At 42.4% G+C, this 26,081-nt stretch overlaps 2 protein-coding genes across 10 annotated transcripts in view; one reads left to right on the top strand and one right to left on the bottom strand.

Annotated features, from left to right (window-relative positions):
- gsap (gamma-secretase activating protein) overlaps positions 1 to 16,486 on the top strand; it is a 30,018-nt gene extending 13,532 nt beyond the window's left edge. For 3 of the 7 annotated variants that reach the window (XM_031865512.1, XM_031865511.1, XM_031865510.1), the window contains 10 exons: positions 282 to 313; positions 2,482 to 2,543; positions 4,383 to 4,478; positions 6,992 to 7,062; positions 7,331 to 7,425; positions 8,183 to 8,302; positions 11,478 to 11,539; positions 12,755 to 12,856; positions 13,578 to 13,674; positions 13,850 to 16,470. In XM_031865512.1, the coding sequence (XP_031721372.1) occupies positions 282 to 313; positions 2,482 to 2,543; positions 4,383 to 4,478; positions 6,992 to 7,062; positions 7,331 to 7,425; positions 8,183 to 8,302; positions 11,478 to 11,539; positions 12,755 to 12,856; positions 13,578 to 13,674; positions 13,850 to 13,950 (838 nt within the window). In that variant the 3' untranslated portion in view covers positions 13,951 to 16,470. Of the gene's footprint in view, positions 1 to 281; positions 314 to 2,481; positions 2,544 to 4,382; positions 4,479 to 6,991; positions 7,063 to 7,191; positions 7,426 to 8,182; positions 8,303 to 11,477; positions 11,540 to 12,754; positions 13,478 to 13,577; positions 13,675 to 13,849 lie in introns of those variants that run through there. The other 4 variants (XM_031865509.1, XR_004213380.1, XR_004213381.1 and 1 more) reach the window with 4 other exon arrangements.
- A 322-nt stretch (positions 16,487 to 16,808) lies between these two features.
- The window catches only part of ccdc146 (coiled-coil domain containing 146), a 42,159-nt gene continuing 32,886 nt past the window's right edge, over positions 16,809 to 26,081 (bottom strand). For all 3 annotated transcript variants that reach the window (XM_031865506.1, XM_031865507.1, XM_031865508.1), the window contains 5 exons: positions 21,128 to 21,238; positions 20,872 to 21,009; positions 20,157 to 20,282; positions 18,627 to 18,749; positions 16,809 to 17,387 (listed from right to left, as the gene is read on the bottom strand). In XM_031865506.1, the coding sequence (XP_031721366.1) occupies positions 17,187 to 17,387; positions 18,627 to 18,749; positions 20,157 to 20,282; positions 20,872 to 21,009; positions 21,128 to 21,238 (699 nt within the window). In that variant the 3' untranslated portion in view covers positions 16,809 to 17,186. The remainder of the gene's footprint in view (positions 17,388 to 18,626; positions 18,750 to 20,156; positions 20,283 to 20,871; positions 21,010 to 21,127; positions 21,239 to 26,081) is intronic.

Raw genomic sequence — 26,081 nt, 5'->3', positions numbered from 1 at the left:
TGTAATACCTGCCTTCAACTAGATATAACTCTGTCCAGTTTGTAAATTAGGGATCAAACCAAAATCCTTTTTGGTTCATAATTAGCTTTTCTTCCTCCAGGCCAAACTCCAGCACCTGCAGACATACTTTGTGCTTTTATAGTTTTGATATATTTTTTCACTGCAGACTGCAGCAGTGAAGCATGATAGGTCCCCGGCTTACAGCGAGAAAAGTAAGACTCTTATTATAATGCTAGCTTGAGGGATTGTTTTCACACAAAGCTTCTCTTCTTATTTTCTAGAGTTCTATCAATGGTGGACACCTGGTTTCTTGGTAAGACGGCATGAACACACACATGCACTCACAAACATAAATCTATAGATGCAACACACACATACAGGCACACAGACACACACACACACACACACACACACACACACACACACAATGCAGGGAGTGTGAATGTCGTAAACAACAACAAAACCTTGGCTTATAATGGAGCTCAAAACTGTGTGCGAGTGTGTTTGGGTTTGTGTGTTCTTCTGAGGTCGCATTATTCATGCCCCCTGGAGAATTCAACTAAACAGAACCACCACACTAATTTATCTTGGAGGTTGAGAGGAAGAAAGGGAGTAGTGGGAGAGGTGAGAGGGTGAAAGGGAATTTTAAAAGAGGAGAATTGAAGAATGCTACGACTATATAACGGTGGGGATTTAGTTACCTCCTTCACCTCTCTCCCTTCTTCTCTTTCTGTCTGTCTCTTGTCTCTCATGACTCCAGTGCAGATATTTTGTGTCAACCACAACACGGGACCTTCCCTCACCTCAGTTAATTCACGCGGATGATCTCATACACCCAGAGCCTCCCACAGATTCACTTGTAAAACACACTCTCTTCATCACTTTTGCACAGATGATAGCACTCATGCAAGAAACTGCCACACTGATTCCCAACAGTTTATCAATCTGCTTCCATGCTGAGGCCTTTTTGATCATTCAAATTTTCTCATTCTGCTGTTAACAATTACTACAAAGTCCTGGCTCACCGGAAAGTCCTATAGACACGTTACGTTATATTTACATCACAAATAAAGTGAGTGCAAAGTCTCGAGAATGAAACATTGTAAATATAGTGTGTACGAGTCTGGGGATCACCAAAGTTATTGCTATTCATCTCGGGGGGAACATGATCGTCTGTTCCAGATTTCATGGGAACCCATCCAATTGTCGTGGAAACATTTTGCGCAAAACTAAAAATGTCAACCTCATGTTGGCACTAAAGGAGAAGTCATGGGATCGTCAAAGTCAGACATAAATCGCCCGGGAACCACCAATGTCTGTGCCAAATGTTGTACCAATCTGTCCAGTACATGTTGAGATATTTCACAGTGAAAATCTCTACCTCCTGGTGGCGCTCGATGAAAAATCAGAGGATCAGAGTCATTAGGATTCATCCTCTGAGCCCCATAGATATCTGCACCAAATTTCACAGCAATGTATCCCAAAGTTGTTGATATTTCAGGACCAAAGTGGTGGACTGACAGCCCTAGAGCCATGCTGCATGGCTAGAAATGCCAGTCACAATGTCCAAAAGCCCAAAGTGACAACTTCCAATGGCTAGGATTTGTTCGACCAAGCAAGCAAAACCAAAGAGATCCCATTGACAAGAATATAAAGTCGAGAGAATCAGCACATTCTCATAATTGAATTGCTTGAACAAGCATATAGTTGAGCACTTTTACTTGATAAATGACTTAGAAAAATACAAACAATTTTGATAGTGTTTTATTTTAAACTAATAATTCATTATTCTACAATGCTTCAAGTTTGATGAATGAGACCGTCTCGTAACGGAGAGGTCACATGGTCAAAGTGTGTGTGTGTGTGTGTGTCCATTGGCGTGAAAAGCTCAGAAAAAGAACATCAGCCAATTGTAAAAGATATTTAAATTCAAAACAGTTTGAACGTCTAACAGGCATACAGCAAATCTGGCCTGTCGGCTAGCTGTGCCCTGCAAGTGCTATTATAAATCTGTAACATATTACACTGTAACATCAAAACGCCAGCTTCTTGCATGTGTGTGAAAGTGATCAAAAGGTGGGTTGTGTTTGTGTATGCAAGTGTGCAATAATTCATCTAAAGTGACCCAGCTAGATGGTCCACTTTAATATGGCTGATATACAACAACAAAAAATATACACACACACACATAGGACACAGCAGGATTGCAGCCATAACCCCCCTAGGCCTTGGGATGTATTTTTAAAGCGAAAAGTCATCCAAAAGAGTCCATTAATGTCCTCTTTCTTTGTTCAGGCCATAACAAGTCAGAGTTTGGGTTCATCCATTCCTACGGATGGCCTTTTTTAATAACGCTACTGCACTGACACACTTGAGGCTACCTGTAGTATTCAGTCTAGCGCGGATGCAGCATCAAAGGTTTCTTCAAACGTCTCTTTTATGTGCAAGTTCCCACGATTGCCTCGTGTCTCTCTCCTCTAGATAAGAAGCTGGTGCCACTTTTCCAGGAGGAGGACCATCAACAGAGGGCGCTCATAGGCCTGGTGAGAGACAGAGAAGCTGAAACCTTTCAGTGGCTACAACACACTACCACACACACACACTGTTAAAAGTAGCTTTAATCGTGGCTTGGGCTAGACGCTTAGTTTCTATAAAGGGAAAATCATAATGCAACGTATACTTCCACATTTCTTTTTCTAATGTGACAGTGACCTTATGCACAAAGGCAGGTGGATAAAGAAATGTATTTCTTTATCTTGAGTGTGGAGAGCTTGACTGGCCTGACCTGACCTCAGCCCCATCCAGATCTTTGATGAATTGGGAAACTGGCTCTGAGCCAGGAAGTATGTCGCGTTAATCGACGGAACACCAACTTAAGACAATTGTGTGACTACAGAGACTTGGTAGTATGAGGGTTAAAAATACAGTGAGTTGACAAGGTAGCACTAAATTAATTGAATTTGGGTTCAATTACCCCCGAATGACGATCTTTTGGCAGATATGAGGCATCCATGTTTGATTAGCTTTCAGGCTTTTTCTCTATTATTAAGCGCAAGGCGGATGTATCTTTCAGAAAGACGTGGTCCCAGTATACTATACACAATCAGCTCTGCATTCACATGCCGTAACGTAGCACCAGAATCCTCTGGTTTAAAGTAAGAAAGCCATTCAAAAGATTTCAGAAAGGTTTTTAGCTGTAACTTGCACGTTTTATGAAAAGCATCGCTTGTGAAATGCTGCCAAATGAATAATTCAGTAAAAGGACCAGTCATTCTGTCAGTCATGACAAAACAATCAGATATTTCAAAAGCAGGAAGTCCTTAAACCTTCCAAAAAAATAAAGACTGTAGTTCACATCCTACCACTCAAAATCAAAAAGGCAGTAGCAGAATAGAAAATAATGAAACACTCATTGTTGCTTTTGAGATACCACGCTGACTTTGAGGTCCTTTTAAAAAAGAAATTTGAATAATTGCACACCGTGTGTCTTTTTCCTCTCCACTGATACTCACTGTAGTAGACGAGGCAAAGTCAAACAAAAAGTGTCTGCATCGTAAAGTGCTTCATTGTTAATTTCCTCCGTAGATGCATTGAGCATCCCATATTGTTGACACACAACAGTTTACCAGCCCCTGGAGGTGGGTTCTCCCTCTAACATGTGTTGATATATAGACCACTAAAGATCTGCAGTGAAATGCTGACAGCCGACTCTTTCCCGCCATAGCCATCTTTTAAGGTGAAACTCCTTTTACTCCTTCAGATGAGTCAACACTTTAAAAAAAAGGGGCATCTTAAGGTTCCTGTCCTGCCTTTTTTTTTTTTTTACTGTACACTGTTTGATGGACATTTTCATATCCTCTACTTTTCCCTGTGCTCAGCATAGTTTTTAAAGAGCAGATAACTTCAATTTAATGGAGTTCAGGCGAGATGCTAGCAGTCTCTCAGCTATTCTTAGAATGACCCAGTCCTCCTGCCTTTCTCTCTTTATTCCCTCCTTCACTTCGTCCATCATTCTTTTACCCCTTCCTCTCTTTCCTCTTCGTTCCTGTCACTCCTTTCTCTTTACCTCTCTCCTTCTGTCTCCTCCTCATTCCCTCTTCCCTCTTATCAGGTCATTCTGTCAACTGTTTTTAGACTCATCTTCTGTACTTCTTCCACCTCTCACATCCACAGGTCTCCTCTCTTCCCTCCTTTCCTCTTCTCTCCGTGGTTAAATCAATTTTGGGACACTGTAGTCGCGGGGAAAGTCGAGCTGAACTCAATTTGACCCTGCTGAGTGCACAGCAAAGTATACTTAAAACACACAAACACAACATTTACTCCAGGCTGCATACACGTACACACACACCGAAAATAATCAGTGTGTTTTTTTTACATTGCAGACGGTTGACAAGCTCCGAGAGCATCTCAACAGACACCTGCCTCGTATGGGGAAGAAGAAGATTGACTCGCTGGTTGTCAACTATGTCGCCAAACTGGTTGGTACACCGCGTTTGTGTGTGTGTGTGTGTGTGTGTTGGACAGATAGAGAGAGGTTCAGGACCAGCGTACATACTCCCGTGAACCTTCTTTTATTTAAAAGGCACATCGTTCTTCGAGTTATGTTTATTTAATGCTTGCCCTTACCCTTTTTCTGCAAGGTTAAGTGCTCTTCACAGCGAGGACCGCTCAGTGGAAGAGGCAGCGAGTTCTCCACTTTAGTTAAATGCTCTGACAGATGGACGTGTGCTCTTCAGATTAGAGAGGGTTGCTGGAAGCCATCAGGTAGCCGCTTCAGTCCTCTAAAACAAACACTTCTACGGTTAAGACATGTATCCTCAACCACTCAGGGACTTTTTGTGGGGGGTGGGGGAGAACAATGTGTATCCCAAATATATATAGATATGAATATCACTACGCCCCTTTGTATCCACCCAAAGAGCAGCAGGTGGAATGTGCATAACCGAGCGGAAAGACGTTACCACTCTCCGTCTCAGTACCCTATATAGAGGTACTTGGTTCTGTAAAGTCAGTCTTTAGTATTCCTGGGAGGTAAATCCGTTCACAGCTAGGAGCTGCTGAAAGCAGACAAAGAGCATATATCAACAGTATTAAATCAGGCCAAGGGTAAGGCTGGAATTGAATAGAAAGCAGGAAGCACCACGTTTCGGGACTTTATGGAATTGCAAATGACAGAGTAACAAAGACAAAACAAATCCTGCCTGCTCTCAGCTGGATAGGTCGGTGGCTCAGCTCCGTACGACAGGCTTATGAGTTTTTACCTGCGCCTTCAAACTCCGAATGAAAGTAATAGAAGAAGGCACGTCTGGAATCGTTTTTGGCATCGCCCTGCGTCCCTACGTTATTGTTGAATAAATTCAACAATAACGTGGTTATTGTTGAATTTATTCAAGGGAGTGAAAATGAAAAAAGTCTCTCATCCGGGGAGCGGGGTTTATTAAAACACGCACACTCAAAAGGACCCATAAGGAGCCTCCTTCAGGGACGTTTTAGCTCAAGAACAGTCGAGTAACTCAACGACAGGGTGATGTGCTTACACATCAAGCTGACTCATGCTTTAAAAACTCAGAGAGGTGCATTTTCAAAAGAGGGCTGACTTCCCCTCCACAAATAAAGAACATCTACCCCTCATGTCGGTGCTTATTGAGACTAATGGCTGCGTTGACACAGGGGAGAAGTTTGGGTTGAAATAGATTACAGCTTTTAAGAGCAAGAGAACTTCTGTTATGATAGATTACAGCTCCGCAGCACATTATTGTCATTGTTATTTATTTCCTCTCCCTGTTGCTACAGACAACTGAGATACATTCCTTTTTATAACAAAGCCAACGTCAGACCCGCTAATAGCTGAATGTGAATGACTAGTTAAAAATACATAATAAAAGCAATGGAATTAATTGAAATAGACTGAAATATTCACAACTATGCAGAAAAAGTTATTCTATACCCAGGGTTGTTCAACTTTTCCTCAGCAGGGGAGCCACACTGAGTAAATCCCGTCTCTTTGCTGGGCCGATGCTCGTTAAGACAAATCGCTGATTCGAGATTTTATTCGCATAGAAAGTCACACTGGGGATAGCGTGTATGAGTCTGTGGCTTTAAATCACTTGTTTGGCTTTTTTGTTTTCAGCACAAAAACATCTCCGCTACACATTTGTATCCCTTTTAATGCAGCAACGAGCGCATGAGATGTTAGTTGAAGAGGAAAGAAATTACCAATGAATTAATTGATTTTAACAATGAATATCTGATAACGCAAATTGTATACTGTGAACCAAATTGCTTGCCAATTAAGAGCAGTTTTTGATGTTTAAAGTGTCACTTTCTTCATCTGTATTGATGGAGAAAATTCCTCTGTGGTTATTTATTTGGGAATCCATTCCCTAACTTGTGTGCAGACAACATGAAAAATGTTGCATAGCAAATGTGCTAATTAGACACAGAAAACTGTGCAGGAGACGTTAAAAAACAACAGGGAAGCTGATTATTATGTTCGGCTCTTAATTTTGGGCATGTTCGTTACATAAGCGAAGCTAATTGAATTTCCTTGAGGTCAGTGCAGGACATTGGTGGAGGGTTTCCTACTGGTGTGCAGGATGTGAGTGAGGCAGCTCGTCTTCCTGTTATTCGACAGGCGATGAGAGAGAGGGTCATTCGTGGAAAGAATGAGTGCGTAATGTGCGTGTGCTCCAGCACGCAGCGGGCATGTTTCAGATGAGTCAAGTGTGTTCAGATGAATCCTGCATGCTGAAAGATGTGTTGTAAAATGACGTGTTCACATCCGGAACCACTGCTCTCTTTTTCAGTGGAAATGAATATGGGAAGTAGGAAAAAGAAAAAGAGGGAAGCGAGGAAACTGATCATCTAACAAGTGTTCATTTCCTCAAAGAAAACAACGTCGTGGCAGAAAAATGTCTCGTTTCATTGGAATCTAACTGAGCATCTCCTTCCCGAAGCACTAACGTGTGTGTGTCTCTGTGTGTGTGCTTAGCTGGAGCTCATCAGACATATGCTGGAGTCAGTCTGGCTGAAGTACAAACTCGGCCCTCATGTTTTGTGCCTGTGAGTACTCCTCCCTCGTCAGTGTGGGTCTCCTTTAAAGTTTCTGATTAATGTATTGTAAAGTATAAAGCACTTAGAGTGTGTGTGTGTGTGTGTGTGTGTATTCATCTTCACCCATGTGTGCTCCAGACCCTCCATCACTCCCCGCTGTGTGTGTCCACATGAGCAAACTGTCGATTACCCCTCTTCACGTGTGCGCTCACATTACATAACATTCCAGTCCATACAGTGTACAGTGTGTGTGTGTGTGTGTGTATATGTTGTCCAGCACTCAGCGGGGCAGTCCAGCCGAGTGGTCGGTGTTTCACTTCATGTTTCGGATCCTGGAAGCCACGAGGGGTCTCTGCCTGCCCCTTCCTCCAGGTACCATCCACACACACACACACACACACACACACACACACACACACACTTTTAGTTGTTTTAATCCAGTCCTTCTCTGTCTCACCCAGAATAACAATGTGTGTTTGCACTGAGGGACAACAGACCCGCTCTCTTCAGCAGTAATGTAACCAAAAATATGTTAAACATTAGCATAGCGCAGACATGGGCAGAGCAGAGTGTGAATACATTTTCAATAATTTGAATTCATTTTCCAGTGTTTGCCATATAAATCCCACTTTTACACACTTGATTTTAGTTGCTTGTGAGGAGAACTTTGCAGGTAAAAATCCTTGTTTGGCAACAGGAGGAAAAGACAAATGCCCTGAAGCAAGGCAGCACACCCTTGACACTGAGGCTGCAGGTGTAAATGTGTGTAAATTGGGTGTGAAGCTGTAAAACAGCAGGCAAACTGAGTCTGTGTCCCTTTTGATGAATACAAGTTGAGAAAAAAAACAACCCAATTACTTGGCCATGCTAACGGCACAGCTCTTTGTCCAATACCTAAACGTCTTCTTCAGCATTGTCAACGTGAACATGTTGCTGGATGCTGACGATAGCATGAAGCTCAAAGCACGGCTGTGTCTAAATACGGCCTCACAGAGCCGCTAGCATGGCTGAAGACTCTTAGTGTTGTTTTACTGTTTCGCCTCCTTTGTTGTTTTCAGGAACATCAAAAGTTTCTCCCTCGTCTTTCTCTTCATCTGCCCCACTGTTCTCTCTCCGTCTCTCTCTCCAGGCTATCACACCCTGTTAGCGGTGTTTGCTGTGCGTTGCCTCCCTCATCACACCTTCCTACAGTACATTGATCACGGCTTCCTGCAGCTCACTGAGACCTTTGTGTCTCGGCTCATGACAGGTACACACACACACACGCACACACACACACAGTAAGTTTTAAAAAGAAAATTCAATCATGTCATCATCCCCCTCTTCAGTCCAAACTGAAATATCTATTGGATGGATTGCTATAAAATTGTGTACAGACTTTCATGTTCCTCTCAGGATGAATTGTCTTGCACCAATTTGTCCAATAAAAAACAAAACAAACGACAACATAAAAAAACTAAATCAAATAATCATTGTTTAATTGTTTTATGACATGCTGTAATAATGAAAATATATAAGCTTGCAAATCAATATAGTAAAAGATATGATAACAAACGACAGGAGAATAACACAAAAACATTGTTGTACTTAAGTTGATAAATGCAGAGCGGATTGCACGTTAAATCAGAAGGCTGTATTCAGTATTTCCAAACCTATCATCGTTTTACTATCAATGTCTACAGAACCACATTAGTTTGACGAAGTTTAAAACGTGACATCATTCATAATGCAGAAACTATATTAGAGGTTGTCGTTGGGGAGCATGAGGCTCGTTCTCTTTGTGCTGCTTTCTCTTCTGTAATGAAGAGAAGGCAAATAAATACAGGAAATGGATTCAGACAGGGATGTAAAAAGTAAAAACATTCCACAAACGTCAGCATCTTACTAAAATGAAGGAGTTTGTCTGATGCCGAGAAAAGTGCAGCCACATACTAATTAAAAGCTGAGTAACTCTTGGCTGGTTCTTGTCGTCGGGCTTTTGGGTTTGTTTGACCCCTTTAACGAGTAGCAGGTAGAAGGAGAACACGATTAGATGACTGAGAACTATAAAAACAGATGTAGAATGCTTCAAGCTCCGGCATGATTCGCTGACTCTTGCAGAAACAAGGGCCAGTCCGCTCGCCCTCGATTTTCACTTCTATTAGTAAAAACACAGCTGGACGAGCCAACAGTTCTCCAGGCATATCCACGCAGTGAACAGTAAAATTCCGGCTCAGCCTGGCCCACTTCTTGGGGTGAAGAACCTGGGAAACGACATGGACATTTTTTTAGTTTGATTTTGCATTTGCATGTAGAAGTGGAACGGAAAGAAAAAGTTGTGCATCATCAGCAAACTAAGAATTGTTCCAGCTTTGAGCTGTAAATTAGAGGTCTGCTGGAATTTGCAGCGTCCAAGGTTTGTTGGGATGAGGTTGAGGTAGACTGTGTTCCTTCAAATACAGGACCAAATTAACTTTCAAATAGTATCTCTTAGATTAAATTATTTATTCATTCTTTTTTTAAACTTCTCAGCATTCAGCAATATTTTCAGCATTCCCACAGTCACACAGGTGGCTGATACTACGCTGCACCTGTTATGAGTTACTGTGAATTACCCCAGAAACCCCCAAAACCCACAGAATAATTAGTGGGACGAACAGATGCGAACGGGTCTAATATGAACACCACATAATGCCAGAATTATGATAAGTTATTAAAACGCAATTACTTATTTGTTGCATTTCATCTTTAATTTTCATTTAATTTTACCTGAATTTTTTCTTGCAGTTTATTTTTCATTTTGGAACATCTGTTATAGAACCAGCTAGCTAGCTATTTGGTAGCATGTGTAGCCTCATTAAGTTTAAGAATGATTAAGAATTGAATTCATTAATTCAGAATTATTTGTTATTGTGCTGAGGTGAGGGCCAGGAAACATCTCCACTGTCATGGAAAGGGACATTATGAAAAAAAGAAAAAAAAAACCTGAATATATTTTGTATAATAATGAGGTCACGTTTTTTTAGTTTTTATTTTAAACTGTCTTATTTATTCATTTAATGAATGCTTCCCCCGTGCATGCAGAGATACAATATGGCGCTGAACCTCACATCACAGAGCTGTGAGCAGCTGTAGAGCATGTTGGCGGCTGACTTCACTGGTTATTATTATGTGTGAACTCATGAAATAGGCAAGACACGTCTTCTTTTCTTTGTCTACCTTTGTCATCGTTTGTGCGGAGAGGTCAGCGGTTCGGGTTAGCTACCATGGGGATTCAGTGCCGTGCTCAAAAACATTGATCTGTCTCAGTGTGTATTGTTTCAAGGCTAAACTTCGGCACTGAGCTCAACGGAACCAAAATATCCTCGTCGCTCTTGATCTTGTCGTGGTTTACATTTCTCATGAAGAGAACAAACAAAGATGAAAAGACTATTCAAAGGAGCCGGTCCAAATGGTTTTAGACTTCAAAGTGAGAGAAAAGAATGTTTCAGGACTTTGAAGTGAGAGGGTTCATGCATCACTTCTCTCAAGGAATTGATCAAATAAGTATATATTTATTTAGATTTCTACTAGTTTATCCTGGACAGTTGGCCGGGCAGGTGTGCTCTTTCTGCCTCATTACAAACACACACAAACCGTCTCATCTAGAATTTCCCACTCGAACTCTAAGATGATCAAAGTCATTAAGATTCATCCTCTTGGGAATATGAATGTCTGTACAAAACTTTATGATAATCCATCCAGAAGTTGTTGAGATAGTTCAGTCTGGACCAAAGTGGTGTACTGACCAACTGAAAGACATCGCCATCCCGAGACTAATAAGCTCTGCTGGTGGAGGAATTCAGGTCATTCTAACCCAAAAAGATAATCAGGTGCAGCAGCTGCAGTAATGGTGCCAATGTGTTGGACTGTATTGGTGCAGAAAGCTTAAGAAAGAAGATGAATAATCCGGCTAGAACTCTGAATTTATCATCTGCTCGCCTTGAGAAGTCAGTTTTTTTTTTCTGGTTCTTATAACATCCTGGATGACTTACACCTCCTCCAGAATGCTTCTCAGCACTGAGGAGCTATCCAGGAGCTGCCAAAGCAGGTTGCTGGGTCAAAGGATGTCAGAGGCTCTCTGCTCTTTTAGAATGGATGGATCTCACTGCGACACAAAAAAATACATTCTGTGAAAAGTCTTAAAGTGTTGCTGGGGGGATCATTTGTGAAGCCTTGATTGCCAAAACATTTTCTGTTTTCTATAAATGGAAATTTCCCTCTAATTCTTTTTTATCCGTGGAAATCAGCATGGGAAAAAGGTTTATAGTAGTTATAGCAATCTTGGATTTTGTTGATTTTATTTGCATTTATTTTACATGAATTGTCTCCAGATAAAGAACATTTGTCTTCAGAAGAGTAATTGGCACCATGTCTCCTCTTTTCACCTCTGTCTTTGTGTTTAGATTTGGACAACAGTGATGCCAACGAGAGACTGAAGTTCAGCATACTCAAGAGACTCCCTGAGGTACTTCAGTGTGTGTGTGTGTGTGTGTGTGTGTGTGTGTGTGTGTCAGTGTGTGTTTTCACCCATGAGGTTTTTATGCAGGGCCAGGAATAGTTTAGAGGAGTCTGCCATCCAAATGATAATATGTTGAGCATACGAACTCGGAGGACAGGGCTGAGAGAGGTAGCAGTTCGTGGCCGGTGTGAATGTCTTAGCCAGAACAATGCACGAGGCTATTGCAATCCCATCTATTAGTGAGGGGGACAGTTTTGATCTTTTCTCTAATGGTTCTCTCCCCAAACTTCCCATTCCGGTCCAATTAAGAGTTTGAAGTTATTTTGGGTCTCATCTCCCTCAAGCCCCCCTCAAGCCAATCACAAAGCCCATGTGTAACCGGCTGCTGTGTGTGTGTATGCGTGTGTGTGTGTTGAGGATGGGTAGTGTAGGCAGTTAGTACTGAGTCTGTGGTCCCTAAAACTTGTGTAACTGCTTTGGGTTCCCGTGTGGACAGAGTATTATTCCTCTGTAGTTGTGTGTGTGTGTGTGTGTGGGTGTGTTCCGTCCGCATTGTGGTCAGAGGAATGTCGAGTGTTTAGTGTCTCTGTTCTGTTTCCTGCCCATCAGACTTTTGTTGGGTGAGTTTGGCAGGCAGGAGAGATTTAGCAGGTACAACACACACACACACACACACACACACACCGCGAGAACACAGGAGACGCTAGCAAACTGTAGGAAATGTATATCTCTTGGCTAAAACCAGCACCCACATCCCTCTTATGATATACATCTTCAAAGCCCATGGAATGCCGGTAAACCTCATATTGTACTTCACACTTCTGCAGTAACAAATAAACAAGAGATACACCAGCTGCTCGCAAGTTCAGACTCTAGCCTTGTGTGTTGATATCAAGGTATTTGTCTTCAAATATTTCACAATGTTTAGGTTTGCCAATCCCATCTCATCTATGTCATTGTCAGTCACACCTGTAGTCTCTTATTTGCTTGAGTGTTATTTATTACTGTTGCGTGCATTGCTCAACACCGGAAATGATGAGTTCTCTGGAATGCCTCATTAGCAGTCAACTCCTCAATACTGGCGTTGAGTTCCAAGCGGCAAAATAGAAGGGGACAGATGTTCACTTGCCCCAGGGATTATTTTTTCTCATGACAACATGAGCTACATGTCTAAAATGTAAACTCTTTTGTGTGTGTGTGTGTGTGTGTGTGTGTTTGTAGCCTATGGAGCAGAGGATCTACCATATGTGGGACCATCCTGTCAGCTCAGCTTCGATCTCCAGAGATTATGCCAGGACGCTGCTCGAGAAACACAACAACAAGGTAACACAGCACAGTGTGTCACACATGCCGCAGAGAGTGACGCACACACTAAAAGCACCGAAGACTAGCAGACACAACATTTGCTCATTAGCAATAAACACAAAGTACAGCCGAGGCTTGTGGAAATGTCTCTAGTTGTGCAGGTATTTGATCATAAATCACAGTATTGGATTAGCTAACAAACGCTGGATCCAGCTCCTCAAATGTGAGGCTGTTGTGTTTTTCTCTGTTTCACATCTTTGTTTGGGTATTGGACTGTTGGTCGGACAAGACAAGCTTTCTGAAGTAATCCCCTTGGGCTCTGGAAACGTTGTGATGAGCTATTATCACAAGTTTCTGACAAGGAATCCTTGCTGCCCTAAAAATGTTAACTTCAGAAAAAAGCGTTTATTTCTGCAGTGTTACAGAAAAAAAAAAAAAAAGTCCTCTTTGGCATTCTTCATCAAACGTGTTTAAACAGTGACCCCAGCTGTACAGCTAACATCATCCATCCACTTCATGATGCTATTGGCTGGTTTCAGTCAGCTAATCGGCCAGCGGAGCCAGTGGCATTTCGTGCAATGACATGATATGAATTTATGGCTGCCAACTTCATTCAGAAGAGGAAACGAGTGAGTTAAGGTGACTAGTTTGGGGATTTGCTGCAGATTTCTCTCGACTGTGTGCATCCTTGAAAACTGCAGAGCCCACAGTTGTGTTTTTTTGTCTTCCTCCTCCTCAGGGATGTGCGTTCACCAGCAGAGACAAGCCAGGCTTCAGACCTGAGTTTCTGCCCCTTACCTACTTGGCAAAAATACTCTCCGATATCGAGGCGCAAGGTAGTGTATGTGCGAGTGCGGGTGTGCATCCTGCCTGGTTTAGATACCTTTGGACGCCTTTGGAGGATTAAGACAGAATGTGTGCGTTTATGTGCGTGCTTTGGAAGGAAGGAAGCGTTGCATCCTGTGTACAAGAAGCTAAATCTCTCTCTAACTCCTCCTTCCTGTGTTGCAGCTCTGAACCCTTTCGAGGAGCAGGAGAACGTGGACGCCAAGTTCGTGGAGGAGACGGCTCTGAAGCAGACACTAATACTGCTGGGCTTTGAAGAAAATTGAAGCATGAGAGGGTCCGGGGATGGGTGGATGGATTGAGGGAGAAACACATGGGGGGGGGGGAATGTGTTCCAGGGAACAGTCATCATTGTCTGGGCCTCGAGGATAAATAACGGGTGGAGGGCGGGAAGCGAAAGATGAATGGAGAGATCGAAAAGGCTGAGCGCTCATAAACAAGCTCTCAGTGCTTGATGAAAGATTAGGACGGGACGGAGGGGTAGATGGATGGAGACGCCCCAGAGAAGGAAAGATGGGGAGGGGAGAATATGAGGCAGATTGGAAGAAATAGTCACCATGTTTTTCCCCCCACAAACATTGAGGTGTGCAAAGGGACAATATGTAACAGTACCAAACATTATAACACAATAGGATCTTCAGTTAGTGGTTTAATATGTATTGGAAATCAATGACTGCAGGCAGCTATTTACATGAACTGTAGCAGCAACAATTCTCTCCACAACTTCCCCATTTTCTCTCAAACAATTTATGAACACCGATGTCAACTTCTGCAAACGGTATTTATAAATCAAACACTTGTTTTATCCTCCTGCGCTCTCCGTAATGCCGCTGCACCCCATCAACTTGATTACGTGCTGACAAAAGCTTTATGGACGGAGTAGCTTGATATGGCCAGTCAGTGGCTGCTGTACACTCAATATGACATTAACTCTGAGTTGTGCGCAATCTTTGCTGCTGAAAAAGGGGGGCTTAGTATAACTTAGCGAGGCGACCCGGCGGATTTAAAATGACAGCCCCAAGCAGGTATTTAGGTGTTGTAAACTGAATGTAGGAATTAGCATGCTCTTCATAGGAAATACACGGTGACTTTACACCAAAGCCGTGGATTTTGAGACAACTGAATCAGGAGCATGTCCGAAATATGTAGAGAATTCACTGATACTGGCTTTCGTATGGACAATAAGGACCGGGCATCATTTAAAATGTTTTCATACTGGCGATGGTAAGATACCTATGTTTCTGATTTCTTTATTTTTGTGAAATATAGATATGTTTTTCGATAAAACCCTCAGCAAAATTCTTCGAATGTTAAACATTGTCACTAAAAGAGTCTATAGTTGTCTAAATGTTGACTTAAAGTCAGACGAAAATAACACATTCTTAATACAAATGAAAAGTTGAATTCTGCTGACATGGTCTTGTGTGAGCTTTAGCTTATGAAGGACGATTAGTTTTCGATACTCTGCTACATTTGGTACTAAAAAAGTATAGTTACCCAGCAGACATCAATAACTTTATAGTAACTTTATTTATAGAGCCCATTGTATAATCAGCCTACAAAATGCCTTTCAAGTAGAACAAGACAGTACATGCATTAAGAATTAAGAAGTTTGTCCACACACACTCTCAAACATCTGGTTTTAATAAGGTGCCTGTGTCGTCATGATTGAGCTCTTACAGTAAATGGTGAAATCCTTCCGTAGTGGTGGTGGTGGTGCGTGTGTGTGGCATGTGTTCATAATCCTTTTTATAGTGTCTGAATGTTGGCATCTGAGACTAAATGCCAGAGATTATTTACATGTTGTGCTTTCATTTGAGGAATTACATTCCCTTGGAAAAAAAAAGACTTCAGAATCACCGTGTCTTATGTTTACACAAAAGAAGTTTGTAAAATGGATTGTAAATAAAGAGGTTTTTTTTTCAAATTGGAGTGTATTTGTCTTGAATTACTGTGATACTTTTAAAGAAAATGGTGTACAGGTAAGCTTTGTGGCCACAGTTAGGCCTTGGCTTTCTTTGCTAGCACTGAGTTTCCTTTGAACCCTGGCAAACCGAGTTCCAGTGACATTGTTGCGTTTGGGATTAATTAAGAAATGATCTCAACTCGCAGGCTTGAGAGGCTCTGCGCGGTAGGCAATAAACTCTTGGATTCTCAAGAATATGGAAGTGTTTTAGACAGACGCAGGAAATAATCTCAGTCTTCATACATGCTGCGTCACGTTCAGGGAAGAACACACCCATCACGCATTTATACAGGCTTGTTTTGCAATACCATTAGTGCCAAACTACACAGTCTTTTCTTGTTTACCACCCATCTCAAATCATCTCTTCTGGGGAACTTCCTCTTTTAAATGTTTTAAATCCCTTATTTCCCCTCTTTATTGCCTCCTCCAGACTCTGTTATGCAGTCGGTGTTATGTAGCCGGCTAATAAGCACAAACAGTTAGAGGCTACCTTAATCTGACAGCTCTCAGCCTGCAGTGGATGATCACGCACACACTCACACAGACACACATCATTATGATTTATATTCGTCCACATTGGTTGGGCGACACACAGTAATGGCCTTCACATGAACTTGGTTCACAAACACAAAGTGTGCTTACAAGCTGCTTAATGCGCACATCGACACCAAGACGACTCTCCCCTCAAGCCAAGATCAGCAGATAGAACGACTTCCAGTACATTTGTAGAACTTTCAAAAGGCAAATGACTTTGTTTTTGGTCACCAGTAACCATCTCTGAACTCCTCACCCCATTTAGAGCTCCACTTTTATCCAGTTTCTTTTTTCCACCGATTGCCATCTCTCGTTCCCCTTCATTTAAATTCTCCTCTCTCTTTGTCATTCACTATGCTCTTTCATTGCCTGGTCTTCCTCTCTATATTTACATTTATCATTTCAAGCATTAAGCAGGCACTCTTAGCCTGGTTTACAGCTTAAACCCCATTCGAATTTATTCATCAGCAGCAAGATTACAAGTATGCAGGATGAAAAGGCAGCAAGAATATGCAGAAATATTCCAGCATCTCTCAAAAAAAATTATCTTTTATAGAGAGGAAGAAAAAAACCAAGAAGAACAGAAGTAAATATATATTTTTCTATTGGAGGACATGATGCAACAACACACACACATTTCATCTCCCCGTGTCACCACGTCTTCCTTTCCTCTCTCCTAAAATATGTTGTGTTACTGCAAGCACGAGTGTAAACAAGCTATTGCCAGTAAATGAAAAAAAAAATACGGAAAACAAAATTACAACCAGATGTAGTACACAAGTACGCTCTCACATGACAAAACAGCAGTGGTATGCTGGACACCAAGGACACAAACATACACGAGGAGGAGGAGGAGAAGGGAGCGGCGCTGAGAGTTGTATAAAGAGCAGATGGATCAATAAGTGCGAGACAGAAATGAGTCAAATCACTGAAATATATATTTGTACAAATTACAAGCATTGACCAACATCCACAGGTTTATGACTACAGGTGTCTGGTTTTCTATATCTCTAAGGGTTTGAGCGTTGGTTGGCGGTAGTGTCTCATGTTGGCTCCCGGTTGGGAGGGTTTGAAGGGGGCCTGGGCGCCGTAGGGTTTGGGCAGAGGGAGCGAGTCGTCCTGGGGGATGTATGCGGTCGGACGGGCTTCAGCCGTGGTGTACGTTCCATTCGGCAGCCGGAGCCACTCGTCCTCTTCAGCAAGCTGCACGCACAGACACACCAGAGGCAGTTTTAATATTTGATGCAGGACTGCATGACCTTGGACTAAATAGTTAGAATTCTTGAATTTTAATCATGAAAATGGAATCATTTCAAGATAATGCACAAAAGAACATGTTGAGTGCACGAGCCAAGACTCACAATCACTGATTAAAGTTTAAAGGATTCAGTGAGCTGCACGTGTTTGTCTATCTGACCGGCAGGTTATGATGCTCAGATCAAATGAAAGCTGCTTTTTCTTTTCTTTCGTGAACATGTCGAGTAACCAGCTGGCTACTGTGGTTTTTAGTCAATGATACAGTTTATATGAATAGATATATCATAAAATGACTTTTTTTTTTGTCACTGACAGTGGCTGGCAAAATTGATGTGAACCCAATATGGATGATGAATCAATTTGTAACCATGGCGGACTTCTGCTGAGAAAAAAAAAGAAAAAAACCTCTTCCAGTGTGCACATGTGCTCACGACACTACAGTCCTCCCTTTGACTTTCACCCCACAACAGCGAAATGCAAATGAACTGTGCCTAAATCTAACTGAGACTTCAAAGAGACGGCGATTTTCTCATGCATATGAACAGTTTATCCGCTGGCGTGTGATCTAAGGACCACACACAAAAACAAAGGAATAATGGCTTTGAATGCAAACAAATAGCAGGAACTGGCAATAAATAAAACGGGACAAAACACATTCTCCCTCATCAGGTTCATAAAACACATTTACATTTCAAGAGGAACCTTGAAATGCATGACAAACACTAAATCTGCAGAAGAAGATTTATTGGTTATGCATTGTGCATGCAGAGAAATACAATTGAAGTAAACTGGGGGGAGAAAATACAAGTCGCCATCATAACAGACTGGTTTCAGACACAACGGATCCCTGTTTGTGTTCCTTGTAGACTGCGTCTAATTCTGTTTGTTTGCCAGTCTGCCTCGTGTTTGTGCATGTGGTGAAAACAATCCTACATCCTGTCTAATCTCTGTGTGTGGAGAGTTTCTAGTCACTTCTCCGTCTGAGTCTGTGCATGTCCAGGTATGCAGCAGCCCCTATTGTCCCTCAGAATCTTAATCGATTCCTGCTCCACTTCTTTTGTTTTTCTTTTGTCATTCCATCTTCTTTTTATGCCCCTCAGTGCTTTAATCAATTCTTGACCAGTGATCTTTGTGTGTGTGTGTGTGTGTGTGTGTGTGTGTGTGTATGTGTGTGTGTGTCTTTACCCTCTCCCTCTCCTCTTTGTCCCTCTGTCTCCTCTTCTTGTCTCGGAGCATCCTCCTCCACTCCTCCTCTAACTCAGGGCATGGTGGCAGGCCCTGCTCCAGCTGCAGCTGGCACCTGTCCATCTGGAAACACAGGGGCAAGCGCGACAACCGTTCACTTTGTATTCCTATCACTCTGCACTCTCCTGGCTCAATTCAATTCTAACTGCGCCTGAAAAAAAACAGATGCTCGCATTACTGTCAGAATTTGGCCAAAGTTATGCCTCTGCATTTTCTAGTTCTACTTGTGTCAGCGGCACGCTGCAGGCAAACATCAGCTGCGAGGGTTCTTCAGGTTACTAACATTTGGAAGGCATTTTGGGAAATCCTCTCATCTTAGTAGTTTAATCTTTAATTGAGACAGAAAACTTTCTGACTTTCTGTTCAAACCAGTGTCAGAATTTCAAAATGTTTTGCTTAAATGATGATTTAGCTGATGGCTCTTTGCCTTCCCTTAAAAGGCAGAATGAGTAGGATTTGTCGGTTTTGGTTTGTAAACACAACATTCGAAGTTGGTCCCTCCTCTCTGGCTCAACGACACCAAAGGCACCCGCCCCGTCCCGCCCATTTGTGTAGCTCCATCCTGGATGCGTGCTTTACGATCTGGCACCTGGTTACTACGTTTTAACGCTCAGAAACAACAACACAACAATATATGATTTAACGGTGCAAAAACAAAGTGTGTATTACGAACGATTGCTTTCTACTAGCCAAGAGAGACGCGATGGGTTCAAGGCAGAGGTGGAATAAAAATAAAGTTTAACGTTGAAGTACTGTAATTTCACGTCACTGTGCATCACACCTCCACGTCTCATTTGATAAGCAAAGAATATTCAGAGGTTGACTTACTGTTAATATCAATACGGGTAGGAGCAGACAGCCAGGTGGGTCAATTGGCTGGTTAATATTTCATCAGGTTATGTGGCTTGAATGTAAACAACATTGGAGCTTTTCTTGGTTGCTATGGATATGGTATTTGCTCATGGGCTGCTGGTGCCAGCATTTATATATTTCAAAAATATCGTTTTCATGAATTATTTCGGCTACGATAACAATGTAAAAGAAATCTGATATTGTGACAGCCCTAAATCCTGCAGATACCCAACCTGTTTAAAAAAACACTCACCGACTGTGAATGCTCCCGGACCCGTTCGTTGCTGTAATTAATTTGTTTATTCTTGAATCGTTTATTTTTCTGTCACTGACATGTCATTTTCATGAACCCCTTTGGAGTTTTCTTCATGAAAACTATTAATGAATATTATTTCGTCTCTCTGTGTTTGCCTCCCGATTCATTTTTTACCGTGCAAATAAGCAAAAACAAATAGGTTCGAGGGGAATGATGGGACACGGTGAGAAATGACTGTTCTTCGCTTGCGGTCAGAGGAGAGAGAGACAGGAAGAATAAGAAAGACAGTGGGAGACTGAGGGGGTGAATGTGCATCCAAGATCCCACTGTTTGAGCTGCGAGCGACCGGGACCACCTCTGACCTGGAGCTCTCTCTCTTTGATCTCTTGTTGGAGAGACAACGCAACAGCCTGCTTCATGGCGAGCTCTGCAGAGACGGCCATCATGCGGTGGTTGGTGTCGATTATGTGAGTTCGCAGCTCGTTTAACTGGAGGGCAGACAACACAAACACACACACACACAGATTAACTCAACCAACATGCATTTAGACTCAGAATTAATGACTTGATACACATAAGATACAAGTAGTGAAGCTAATTATTCAAAATATCTGATTTCATTTAGATCTGTCTCGATGCAAAATGACCATCGTGATGCCAAATTCATCTTCATTCATGTCATTATTACATCCCCCGAGTTATTACAACCTTGTTGAACCTTGTTCTTGAGGCTATTTATATGTCTATATACAGACAGCCAATGAGGGATAAAGAGAGACGGAGTAGGAAGGAAACTGTAATGCTCGGTGAACTCCTTAATGCCCGCTCTGCGTGCTCCTCACATGGACCGCACATAATCCTCAAACAATGTGCGAGTGTGTGCGTGAGAGAGACACAATGGGAGGTAAAAAATAAAAAAAACGTGAAGAAACAGGTGAATGATATAACAAGTATCTGTGTGTGTGTGTGTTAATCTGAGCACTTATATTCCGTTGTGTGTGTGTGTTTCTGTCTGTGTGTGTGTGTGCGTGTGTGTACATGGGCTAAGCCTCGTCTCAAGTGGATCTTGCCATCTACCTTCTTTGCCAGCGAGAGTCTGTCCTGATGGCAGTCCTCAGCCTGCTCGCTGAGTGGCTTCGAGAGCCGGGTCACCTGGTCCACGAGGAGTTCTTTTTCCAGCGACTGCCTCTCGCTCTCTGCTAGCTTCACCTCCAGCTAAATGCAAAAGGACACTGTTATTATGGCAAAAATCATGAAAATATCCCCGAAATTCATTCAAGTAGATAACCTTGATTGCATGCACACACATAAAACACCTTGTGATGTCGTGTACCTGCTCAATCTTCTTGACCAGTTCCACAAACGACAGGTCTTTGCCTTTCAGTTCTTTGTAATCAACAGTCCGGCTCAGACCTTCAAGTTTCTCGTCCCTGGCTTCTGACAACTGAGAGACACCAAGGGAATTAGAGACAAAAAACAAGACTATAGGTTGGCACTGTGTAAGTAACACTGTATGTACATATATTATAGACCTACACTATCAGCAAAACTGTAGTCATCATGTCTCTGTCGTTGCATGTAAACAATACAGTAATTTCCCACAAGAGCCCACTTCACACAAATAAAGTGAAAAGCAACACATCTATAGAGTTCGTCAGCTACTGTCTGTGTTTCCAGTACCTTGTCCTCCAGGCATTTAAGATACTATTGCACCGGGGATTTAAAAAAACCCCGCTTAAGACATTTCTCAGCTAAACGTAGTGCCTATATGGGAGCTACTTCAGACTAGGTGACAAGTCACCGGCAAAGTGTGATAAAAGAAACCGAAATCTAAAATGCCACCGGATCCGTCTCTAAGGAACTGTTTACACTTTAAAATATTCTGGCGTACAGCAGACATAGAAAGGGGAGTTAAGGATACACAAGGAAATAAAAAAGAAGATGAGTTCAAATAGAAGGTAGGAGGACAAGAGATGACATCAAATTGAGGGGACAGTGACAGCATTCAAGCCCTTCGCCAACACTCTTATTCTGAAACTAGTGAGGGGTCGAGAGTGTGAAATGTAGTGCTGACATGATTTATTGATCGAAAGTTAAGATGAATGACAGAAAAATGAACATCTAATACATTAATTAAAAGATACCCCGTGGAGTTTTGATCCCCGGTAGCGCTGTGGACCGGTCTTTAAATGATTATGAATGTGGAAGAACAAGTCGGCACAAACTTGTGTTGTTTGTCCAGGCTTTGTTCAAAACACAAAAGAACCCTTCGTTAAAATTCTAGTGGCGATCCCAAAGCTTTGAAAGATACCAAATATGTCAGGCTGAATTTTGGGAAAATGTGATTAAATTGCACAAGACGTCGAGACCATTTTCATTTGATGGAATGTTGCAGCTGGACAAAAACCATTGCTGTCTTGTATATACGGCTCATACAGCAAGAGCTTGCTGGTGCTTGGAGGAGGATATGGGACTCATAGCTGCACCTGAATTCACCTGGTCAGTCCGCTTCACGTAGAGCATTTGGTTCTAATATCCATTATTTAACATAAATTGTAGAGACAAAGACAAATATGGAGACAAGTGGCCTCCTAACCTGTGCAAGGACTGCAGATGGAAATGAGCAATTATAAAGTAGCTGCAATATCTCAACAGCCAATGGCCCCATTACAGCAAAATAAAGCGGGTCTATATATAAAAACATATGAAGCTGAGATGATCAAAGGAAGTTGACAGGGACCATAAAAAAGGACGTCAGCAGAAAATAGAAAGACGGCAAAGATCAGATGACTGAAATGAAAGAGCGAAGACATGAGAAAATAGGAATAGAAGCCTGGAGAGAAAGGAGACAAAATATAAGTGAAGAAGAAAGCGAGTGGACAGGGCAGCAGAGAGTAAAAGTGAGGAAACGAGGAGCAAAACAGCGTGTGGAAATATGTTGTACGCGGGGGTCTGACCTGCCGTGACCTGGCTTATGAAACAGCAGCTTCTCTCCACTCAACCGTGCGGCGCGTGTACGTGCACGCTCCTGCGCATGTCTATGTGCGTTCAATCCAACGTGAGAAATTATGTGCGAGACTTGAAAAAGACGGCGTGGAACAAAGCGGCGATTCCCGTTCTCCCCCCCCTCCTTCATGGAAGAGATTAATGAAGCCCCTGCAAGCAGACAGTGAGTCTGATTAAAACGGACTCCAGTGTTCAGTGCTCCCTCAATGTCATGTGAACCATAAGTTTTAATTTATTAGGATGACTGTCATGTGATTAACTGGAGGCGTTTGTCAGGCTAAAAAGTTACAGAATGCTCTGAGAGGACAGACGGCATTGACAGTGAGCATCCGAAAAGTGGAAACGAGAGCGGAGCATGATGCACTCGGAGAGACTGATAAAAGGCTGACAGTTAGAGGAAGATGAAGTGAGGAAGAGCAAGAGGGAAGACAGCATGAAGTCCAGAGTGATGAAAAGGAGCAAGAGATGGGATGTGAAAGCAGACAAGGAAGACGGAACCAGAGGGAGACGGGAGATGCAGAGAAACAGGAATTGGGGCTGACCAACAGGGACATGGGTTATCTGCAGCTTTCACAGAGAATAGAACTTTGACAACAAAACCTTGTTCACGGTGCAAAGGAGTCGAATGCATGATTGAAACACATTAACACTAAGTGATCATAGTACCACAGCAGAGTGCATTTTGAATTCTTCACACTTTTTTTGTGGAAGGAAATATAACGCAGCTGCAGTATTTTGCATATTTTTCGGAATGCTGGAATTTAAGTGACACGACAAACTATTTCTCGTGTCTTATCCACAGATATTTACTGACATTATAAAAATGCATGCCCTCAGAACACAATCTTCCATTTCTTTGTTTGGTATTTACAACAATCGGCATATAAATCCTCGGCGTTGGTGTTGACTTGTGTGCCGATTTGGTCAGCCAGCAAACCTGCTGTGGACCAACTGAAGAGTGAACATTGGGTGTAAAGAAATCTCGCTGAATTAGAAATGTTTTCATTCATTTACAAGCCTTTAAATGTTGATGAACTTCTCAGACTACATTAGAATCCGCGTGTGCCCAGTCCTGCACTTTTCAATCTGACTGATCTGTGTCCCAACATCATTCGTAAGCATTTAAACACTCCATGATGGATGGACTACAGCGCGTCTCTGTCACTCTCCTGCCCCTCTCTTCAATCTCTTCTTTTCTCTGCGTTGTGCATTCGCTCCTAACATTTTTTTTAAACCCCGTCCTCCTCCCTCTGTTCGTCTGCGCTGATGTTTGTCTTTCTCTTTGTATCCATCCGTCTCTGTGTCAGTGCCTCTGTTCTGCCTGCCCGCCTCTCTGTTTTCTTCATCTGACTGTCACAAATAATTGCTGCTTTCTTGGCTCGTGAATGCTGTAAAATGCATTCTGCGTGCGTGTGACAGCATCAACGCAGAATCCAATTTGCATACAATTTCCATAATTTCCGCTCAGTTAGTGGTTTAGCATGATGGCTTAAAAAGCCACATAATTGATGGCACGCCACATGCTTAGCAGTATAATAACAAAGATGAATTATCACCTGATTTACATAGCACTTCCAAAAATTAGGTTACAAAGTTCCTCGCAATTAAAAGAGAAAAGGGACAGATCAGTAAGGCAGAAAGGTCAGTAAAGTAAAACTGAGGCAGAATCATAATAAGGTTATGTAAGGTTAATTGGCAGAACATGTGATCAGAGGAGCTGAACTGAAGCTTTCACAATAAATTATAATCAATTAGAAAATGTGCATTATAAGTCATTCAACTTAACCTTCAGGACCCATAATAGGTCACATAATATCAGATACACATGTATCATTTGCTAACCGGTAATGTCAAACTGAAGTAATGTTGCTCTGGAGGACACCGAAGTCAGCTGTTGTTTTCAGATAAGGCAACTGGGATAAAAAAGTTGAAGGGGTGTAAATGATCTTGTGGTGAAGCAGGGATTCAGAGTATGATACAGGCTGTGCCGGCCTGAATTCCTCAGGCAAATCACTGCACAGTCTTGAAGACCTCTGACAACAAAAGCCCTCGCTTCCACCCTCTAACTGGGATGCAGGAATAGTTATACGGTACGGTTCCTGCCTGCAGAGGAGCTCAGGCTACATCAGGCTCATAAGACATTAAGAGAAAGATAACTCGGGGGGACCAGACTGCATGACCTTAAGTGACTGCCTATGATTTGGAGCTGTAACCCCAACTATTAGCAACCAAAGTGTACGATGTGGGAACAAAAAGAGCATTTTCCTCTATGTCTGAAAAGCCAGTGCAAAGATTCCATGAGAGATCTGCAGCGGGACTCTTGAGCAGAGCTAATTTACTGGTGGTCCAACAAAAATATGTTGTCGAGTTACTCTCGTGACTATATTTGGGACACATCCCAACTTGTCTGAAGACACGCCCGAGTGCGCTCGCAGGGTGTTTAGGCCGCAGGGCGAAGATAACACAGATCGAAGTGAGTTACCGAATGACTTTCAAAGGTTGTAGAGCGAAGTTTCATCAAACTAGTCAACGAGAACAACAGTCAAGTAACAGTATTATCAGCCTTTTTTCATTTTCATGCTCGCCTTCTCTGCTTTCTCTCTACCCTGTCTATCTGAAGTCTCTCACATGCAACACAGTTACTTGCACACATCTATCGAGATGTGATTGACGGTGGGTTTTTCCCATGGTAATGAGTCCAAGACAGGTTAGACAAAGATTCAGGAGAGGGACAGACAAACAGCATGACTCACTGCCGTAGGGACAGTGCAGTATGACATCAGCCTCGTACCCATTATAAATCCTTCTCCATTAGCGACTGTGTGTGCGCTCTAGAAATACCTCTCTGTTGGTGAGATTAGCTTTGCATGTGACTTTGTGCAGCGGACGTATAGCTTAGTCATTAGAGCACCGTCGAACAATATTCAGATGTTTGCCGCAAGGGCATCATCGCAATTTCACAAACACTGCACCGATGTCAGCGTGGGCACCCGTGCGCGCGCACCTGTGTGTGTGTGTGTGTGTGCGTTCTAGATGTCGACGTGCCCGGCAACTCATAAACAAGTAGTAAATTCAGAATCCAACAGCAACCGCTGTTTACTTTGCAGCACTTAAAATTCCTCAGAGCAAACAAAAGCCTCAGAGTATATTGAACTTCAATAGTGTCACAGATGGCCCGATCTATCTTTGTCAAAATTCCCCATCACAGGGGGGGTGGGGGGGGGGGGGCGGTCTGCAATGAGCAGATAAACTGGTCACAGATGAATACAAATACACAACAT

Source organism: Anarrhichthys ocellatus, unplaced genomic scaffold, assembly GCF_004355925.1.
Source record: "Anarrhichthys ocellatus isolate YVR2014 unplaced genomic scaffold, GSC_Weel_1.0 scaffold33, whole genome shotgun sequence".
In the NCBI taxonomy this organism is placed as follows: Eukaryota; Metazoa; Chordata; class Actinopteri; order Perciformes; family Anarhichadidae; genus Anarrhichthys; species Anarrhichthys ocellatus.
This window is presented reverse-complemented; position numbering and strand designations above follow the sequence as displayed.